The 8,012-nt window shown below is 40.9% G+C and overlaps 1 protein-coding gene across 2 annotated transcripts; it reads left to right on the top strand.

Moving 5' to 3' along the window:
* Positions 1–4,415: 4,415 nt before the first annotated feature.
* LOC121403133 (extended synaptotagmin-1-like) lies at positions 4,416–7,923 on the top strand. 2 transcript variants are annotated; one of them, XM_041590939.1, is made up of 9 exons: positions 4,416–5,499; positions 5,987–6,028; positions 6,225–6,359; positions 6,455–6,528; positions 6,616–6,688; positions 6,775–6,864; positions 7,056–7,111; positions 7,314–7,434; positions 7,554–7,923. In XM_041590939.1, the coding sequence occupies exons 1-9, from the start codon at positions 5,230–5,232 to the stop codon at positions 7,800–7,802; spliced, it is 1,110 nt and encodes a 369-aa protein (XP_041446873.1). In that variant the 5' UTR covers positions 4,416–5,229; the 3' UTR covers positions 7,803–7,923. The 2 variants fall into 2 exon arrangements, with proteins under 2 accessions (XP_041446873.1, XP_041446874.1); XM_041590940.1 differs by having other exon boundaries at positions 4,416–6,028.
* Positions 7,924–8,012: the final 89 nt, after the last annotated feature.

Here is an 8,012-nt window from a genome sequence, read left to right as displayed (position 1 = left end):
GCACTTAATCATAGGCTAATGAAACAGTCCATCAAGCACAATAAGATGTAGAGGGTAAGTGTCCTTTTTGGTGTGAGGACTCTAGAGACTAGAGGAATTTGTACATTGGTCCTGGAACCCCAGAGAGCAAACTTGTTTTGTTTGTAGCTACTGTAAGTAGGTCAGGCCGGCACTCTTATTTTCCATGGAGGTGTGTGTGAACTAGTGATGTGTGGCTCAGGGTTTCCCTGACACGCACCCGACCCTAACCCGCCCTGCTACGACCCACGCCTGCTCGCACCCGCTTTTAGCAGACGCGAGACTATAAACCCGGAACCCAGAAGTCGGATGCCGGCATTTGAAGGTGGAGCACTGTGAGGTCGACCCGAACCCGCCTGACCCGCGTGTAAAACCACGGGTCCCTCAGGTATCGGGTCAGCCGTCACATCACTAGTGTGGACCCCATAGGATTGGCTGCATTACATTTTTGCTAAAGAGTGTTCCAGACAAAAGGTGCAAATACCTTCTATACACCTACTACACCCATCCACTCAAGGAATATTCTCAATTTGATATGTTTTTAGCAAATATCACTGTCTTCCAACATGTCTTCCATTGTCTGCTCCTGGCCCTGTACTCACAGAGATAAACACTGGTGACCCACATGCAACTCCATTTAAAGAGAAGGCAGGGAAAACTATACAGGATTATTTTAAGGATGATGATACCCCAGATGTGACATATTCTATAAAATGGTGTTCTCACAAAGACACTACGCAATGTAATTTTCCTACCGCACACCTGTAGTTCACCAACACTGCAATGGTGGTGCGTTCTTCTGTTGGCCCGGCCAGGGTCCCCTAGCAACGTACAAGTGTAGAAACGGATCCGCACACACACAAGGTTATGCAGTCGGGGAGTATACCCCTTTTATTATGCCACCAAACAAATCAACGTTTCGGTGGGGGGGGATAGCCTGATGACGGGAGGGTGCGAGGGTTTCCACCGGGTGGGAGGGTTTCCCCCCCCCTTTCCCCCCTGAAACGTTGATTTGTTTGGAGGCATAATAAAAGGGGTATACTCCCTGACCGCATAACCTTGTGTGTGTGTGGATTCTAGTACAACACAATAAATACATCCATTAGTGAAATCGAGTCTCCAATAATTCTGGATTTCCGACTTCCCTTACAACTTAATAAATTAAATCCTTTTCACTCAAATACAAGTTATTAGGGACGAACAACTTTTATACATTGCCAGGTATGAGGCGAACCTTAGAACACTCAGACTAACCTGCTACAGGTATGAGATCCAATATCCAGAAAGACGTCATCCAGAAAGCACCAGATTATAGAAAGGTTATCTCTCATAGACTCCATTTTAGTCAAATAATTCACCCAATCCTTTTTGCCTCCTGTACCCCAATCCCCAATTTTCATTAAACAATAAATAAAACCTGTTAAATTTATTGATTTCCTTTTTCTGTGTAATAATAAAACAGTTGCTTGTACTTGATCCCAACTAAAATATAATTAATCCTAATTTGGAGGCAGAACCAGCCTATTTGGGTTTATTTAATGTTTAAAAGATTCATAGGGGTTGTTCACCTTTCATTTAACTTTTAGTATGGTGTCGAGAGTGAAATTCGGAGACAATTTACAATTGGTTTTCATTTTTTATTATTTGTGGTTTTTGAGTTATATCGCTTTTTATTCAGCAGCTCTCCAGTTTGCAATTTCAGCAGGTTGGTTGCTAGGAACCAAATTCCCCTAGCAACCATGCATTGATTTGAATAAGAGACTGGAATATGAATATGAGAGGATCTAAATAGAAAGAGGAGTAATAAAAAATAGCAATAACTGTACATATCTAGCTATACAGAGCATTTGTTTTTTAGATGGGGTCAGTGACTAGAAGCTAGAAAGTGGCAGGAGAAGAAGACAAATAATTCAAAAACCATAAAAAATAAATCATGAAGACCAATGAAAAGTTGCTTAGAATTGGCCATTCTATAAAATACCAAAAGTTAACTTAAAGGTGAACCACCCCTTTAAAGGATGGAGATCCAAATTATGGAAACATTCTTTTTTCCAGAAAACCCCAGATCCCGAGCATTCTTGATAATAGGTTCCATTCATGTACAGGTATGGGATCTGGGGTTTTCCAGATAACAGATCTTTCTGTAATTTGGATCGTCATACCTTATGTCTACTAGAAGATCATGTAAATATTAAATAAACCCAATAGGCTGGTTTTGCTTCCAATAAGGATTAATTATATCTTAGTTGGGATCAAGTACAAGCGACTGTTTTATTATTACACAGAAAAGGGAAATCATTTGCAAAAATTAGAATTATTTTATTAAAATCTAGTCCATGGGAGATTGCCTTCTTGTTATTTGGAGCTTTCTGGATAATGAGTTTCTGGATAATGGATCCTATACCTGTACTATAAAGGCAATGGTGTCTCTGGTTACCTGACCAGACAAGTAAAACAGAGCAGGTTCCACTATAGCTGAGATGAAACCTGAGGGCTCTGATCTCTACAACTCTGCTGCTATTGCTAATACTTGTGCCCCATTCTATAGCTCACTATACAGTCTCATAGATGACACAGCTTTGCCCCAGCTCTCTCCAGAGACAACAGAGGAGTTTTTGAGCTTCTCCATCTCCCCTGACTCTGCCCCTTTTACTTTGCTTGACGTACAGGCGACTATTAAATCCCGGGCTCTGTATAAATCTCCAGGTCCAGATAGTTCTGCAGTATCTTTTATAGACTATTTGCTACTGAACTTGCCCCTCGCCTACTCAGTCTTTATGCAGATGACATTATCATACTCACTACAAACCTCTATCCCCACCTTCTCCAGGTTTTACAAAACTTCGGGGGCAGTTTCACATTATAAAGTCAATGCAGATAAAACACAGGCTCCCCCGAGTGCAGAGACTGTTAAAATTCTGAAACAACCCTTTTATTTTATTTGGACAGCAGATCACCCATCATAAATGTTATTATAATAAACGATTTATTAAACGGAATCAATACAGCTGACATATGTCTCTTGGATGGGAGGTGTTGCTATTGTAAAAATGCTCGTACTGCCCATTGTATCACTGTATCTGAGCGTTTCCAATACTCCCAGCTCATGTCTTTTCATTTCTAAGCAACTCCTCATCCCTGATTTTATTTGGTACCATCAACGTAAGAGAATTGCTAATGGTATCCTCTATAGGGCTAGGGATGCAGATGGTTTGGTTTCGAAAAGTATCTGACAGCAATAATCCTAGAAGTATTTATGCACATTAGTATTAACTGTTCCCCACTTGGCCTGGGTGCGCTTCTTTGGGACACACATATGGGTAACCCCTCTAAATGTGCCGCACCACTTCACATGGTGAGAGACTGGGAGAAAGGTATCTCCTTTATTTCTTAGGGGAACTCAGGGAGTCATGAGAATAGGAGTCGTCTTGCAGAATGATTGAGGTGTTTTCTAACCAAAGTATTTGCAGGTCTGTCTCTATTTAAATATTCCTTTCCCTCCCCTCACTTTCTGGGAAAGGGTTTGCCTGGGAGACTCCCCCAGTAGGGGATGATGGGTGTGTTATACAAGCTGTTGCTTTCTGGCAATCCCCCATGGAAATGCAAATTTATGATGAAATGGAAGACAGATGTGGAAGTCCAAATGGACCTACTGGACTGGGAAATGGCATTTCAGGGATGTGAAAGAGACACCAAGTTTGGCAATCATTTGAAACATATTCTTCACTGCTGCTGCATTGGAATTTAACTTCTTATCAGGCCCAGAATTCCTTCTCACGCACCCAAGGGCGTAGGGTCCTAGTGCCAACCACCTAATTGAGCGAGCGCACGAGCATGTGCCGGAGCACTGGGGATTACATGTACAGCAGTAAAAGAGCTGCGTGACCCCCGTGATCCTTAGGATAACCCAGAGTAACACCTGGTCTGAAATATGTAATACTCTTATTATGAATATGTGCTGCATTATGATGTCATCAGATGTTCTTGCATTGCACAACTGTGAGATCATCATGCAGTCCTTCTGACAGGGAATTCTGGGAGTTGTCGTTTATTAACAGTTGTAGTTTGCTTGAGTAAGGGTCATACAGCAGCCAAGATATTCACCCTTACTGGGAAAGCTAAGAAATGTTCTTATCTGTATTATTTCCCTAGTTAAGTGGCGTCTGATAAAAGAGTAAAATAGGAAAAAGTCATCTTTTGCAGTGAAGGAAAGGGAAAGGTTTCCAGCACATGCAGTTCTCCATTGAGCCCAAACCAATGCCCTAAATACCTGTTTTGAATAGTTTACAACACAGTCCCATTTTGTGTTCATCTGGGGTTCGTAGCACTTCACAGTGTGGTTGGTGGCGCTGATCCACCAGCCAATCACTGATCACCACATCACAGCCGCCCAATTTCCCCCATCCTGCTCACAACATCACCCACCTTGCCCCCTGTCTGGACTTGACTTACAGTATCAACCCTAGGTTATAGGATGATTGGTAGAGAAGGGACAAAGTGTCAGAAAGTTTCAGTCCAATCAGAAGCAAAATGACTATTATTTCTGTGACACGCCTTCAGCAAGACTGTGATTGGCTCAAACTTCACTTGCACCCAGACCAGTCTCTGCCCAATGGAGCTTACAATCTCACACACGCACACAACTCACTTATTTCTAATGATTATTTTAACTTTAATAGTTTTGTTATACATAGGGAGTTGTATTTATTATATTTATTTTATTGGAGTTGCCATACTGCATCTCCCATAAACACTCCCAATCCCTTTAGCTATTTCCTTTTAATGTCACTTGTAAACAGAGTAACAGAAATAGACAAGACCTCAACAACTCATAAAGATATACAAATCTATTTGTACATGTATTTGCATGGTCCACCTATGATCACATCATCCATTCTGATGTCATCACTTTTAAATGCATGGCTTACCCACAATTACATCGCCCATTGTAACCCATGGCAACATCATTGTGATGTCATCACTTGAATGATTGCCAACAATTACATGACCCATTGTAACCTTTGGCAACACCATTGTGAGGTCATAATGATAAAACCAGGTGCAGCTGTTACAGCTGGTCTGTAGTCATGGCAACGTCATTGTGAGGTCATCACTTGGATGAAACCAAGTGCAGCTGTTACAGCTGGTCTGTAGTCATTTTATGTTTAGTGGTCGAGGAGGAAGGAGCTATTTCTGAATCCTCAAACCATTATGCTTAATTTGTATTTTATTGTTATTTTCTTTTTTTTTCTTTTACTAATTAAGTTTAATCAAGATCAATCTTCAATGAAATTTTCATATTTAAAATGTATTATTGTCCTGCTATTAGGCTTCTTTGCAGGATATTTAGAAGTGCAATTTATATATGTAGTTGCAGGAATACTGGTGTGGAGCTGGTACTGGCACCGAAAGCCTAGTAGCCACCCATCAGAAATAAAGCCTCAGGACAAAGCCAAGGAACAGACAAAGGCCCCACACAAAGTAAGGCTCACCCCATTACTAATAATGTCCATTAACAATATAGGAGACAGTTGTACTGAATTCTTTAGTAAAGAGACAGTTCATCTTTTTATGAAAAGTTTCATTCCTAGCAACTTTTCAATTGGTCTTCATTTTCAATAGTTATTGGATTATAACAAATGCCCTTTGAGGCTACAATTGTATTGTTACTGTTTATCACTTATATTTCTGTTCAGGCCTCTCCCTTTTATATTCCTGTATCTCATTCAAACCAAAGCAATCTCCAGTCTAATCATTGCGGCTCATATGTAAAACTGTGCCCCCACAATTGCATTTATTTCTGCAGCTGCAAAAATCCTAATAAACGGAGGAATATGCATTCTGACATCTCACTTGAGTTCATTCCTCACGTTAAACAAAAAGAAGTTTTTATAGAGGGAAAAATGTGAATTTCTAAGTGCAATAATGGGACATGATCACTAATATTCATCTCTCTCTGAATGTGCAGGTCGCAGATAAAGAATTTGAGAAAGTCCAGTGCCTGAGTGTGGTAAGTGATATACTCCATTCTGTTTCACTAGAGGGTCCCCCATGGGCAGTTTGTGTGTCTGGGTATTTGGGGGGCTCACCCTAACATCACACACTTGGGTTTGGTGCAGAACATATTTTGGGTGCCATTTGAGAGTCGGCTGAATTCCTGCCTTACACCAACCTGATCAACTTCTTTTCTTCTCACCCCCTGGCAGATTATGGAGCATATGTGGCCTTATCTGAGCAAGTACTTGGTGAAGTTTCTAAAGCAGAAGATTCAGCCCAAACTTCGTTCCAAATCCAGATATTTGAGCAATTTCTGCTTCTTTGACATTGATTTTGGTAAGAAGGTAAGTACCCCTGCCTGTATTTAATTCTCTCTCCAACTCATCTTGCTCAGTGATTTCCTATTAAACACATTCTAACACCTCATGTAACTGTTCAGGCTCCACAGGTGACTCATATGAGAGTCCAATCAGATCCAGAGAAGAAGCAGATTATCATGGATCTCCAAATCAAGTAAATATTGTCTCATTGCCACCCTGTGTATAACCCTCTCCTTAATCTTCCTTCCCCACTCACTGACCATTTGCTGCTTATTTATAGATACAATGCACCAGTGAAGTTGGATGTTGGACTCTCTGAACGTGCAGCTCTAGCCAGAGTGAACAACGTAAAGGTAAGTGACCCTGCTACCAACCTTATATGTGCCTATGTGTCCTGTTACTCTGGAACAGATAATCAATGTTGTTTTTCCTCTGACAGCTTGAGGGAACATTCCGAATCATTTTTGCCCCACTGATGGGAAACAAGCCCTTAATTGGAGCTCTGACCTTCTATTTCCCTCAACGACCGGTAAGTGAACAATATATGGAGCTGCTTAGTGCAGAAGAAGTTATATCTGTGTATGTATGTATATATTTAGATATATTTAACTGATCAATATATACAGTATATACACATACACACATTTTTAGGGATTATATTTTAGATTTAAGCCTTATGCTGTTTTCTCATGCAATAATTGGGATCTCTCTTTATGGCAGGCGTTGCAGCTAGACTGGACAGGACTCACCCGCCTGCTGGATATTCCTGGTCTGCAGTAAGTGGCACCATCTTGACTTATATACTACTGATTCTCTACCCTGTCCTTTCCCAGCCATTCCTGTTGGACTTCCCTTTCATCTTCAGTACCAATATCATTGTCCTTTATCCCTCTTTTATTCCCTTCCCACCTGTTATATTTCCCCTTTATTGTACCATGTTGTCACTTATTAATGTCCTTCTCTCTCTGCCTCCTGCAGCTCGCTGACAAACAGAAAGATTGTGGAGAAAATTGCAACTTTCTTGGTTTCCCCAAAACACATCACCAAGCGAATCACATCAAAATGTGATGTGACTGAATTGCACTTTAAAGAGCGCAAGGTAAGGCCCAGTATTTCTCTTTCAGGACTGGGAGCCTGAGTCCCCCGTCTATTTCCCTGTACATAGAAGTGACTATTCCCACTGGGTTTATATTCTCTGATATTTTGTTTTATTTGCAGAACGCAGTGCGTATCCATGTACTAGAAGCAAGGAATCTTGTCGCCAAAGACTTCTACACGAAAAAGTCCGACCCTTTTGTTGTTGTACGTGGAGGAGGCAAAACTTTCAAAACAAGGGTCATATCCAAAACCCTGAACCCAGAGTGGAAGCAGACATTTGAGGTACCCAATCCCCCCGAGATTTATTTACCCACAAACACAGATTTAGGCTCAGTTCTACTGTCACTCAATGTCTTCCCTTTACATTAATTCCCATATATTGTACATTATAAGATCACAGTTTATTTTATATACAGATTTATAGATATGCATAGAACTGGCGCTGTAGTGTTTGCCTTGGCTGAGGCATTGCAGCCGCACTGTAATAGGAACAGAGTCCATTTGGGTTATAAACAGACATTGGTGTTGTTTCCATTGGACATTACTTCTGTCTTATTAGTATGGCAACTCCTATTAAAT

Source organism: Xenopus laevis, chromosome 4L (genome assembly GCF_017654675.1).
Source record: "Xenopus laevis strain J_2021 chromosome 4L, Xenopus_laevis_v10.1, whole genome shotgun sequence".
NCBI classification, from domain to species: Eukaryota; Metazoa; Chordata; class Amphibia; order Anura; family Pipidae; genus Xenopus; species Xenopus laevis.
The sequence above is the reverse complement of the archived record's forward strand: the minus strand, read 5'-3'. Positions and strand labels throughout refer to the sequence as shown.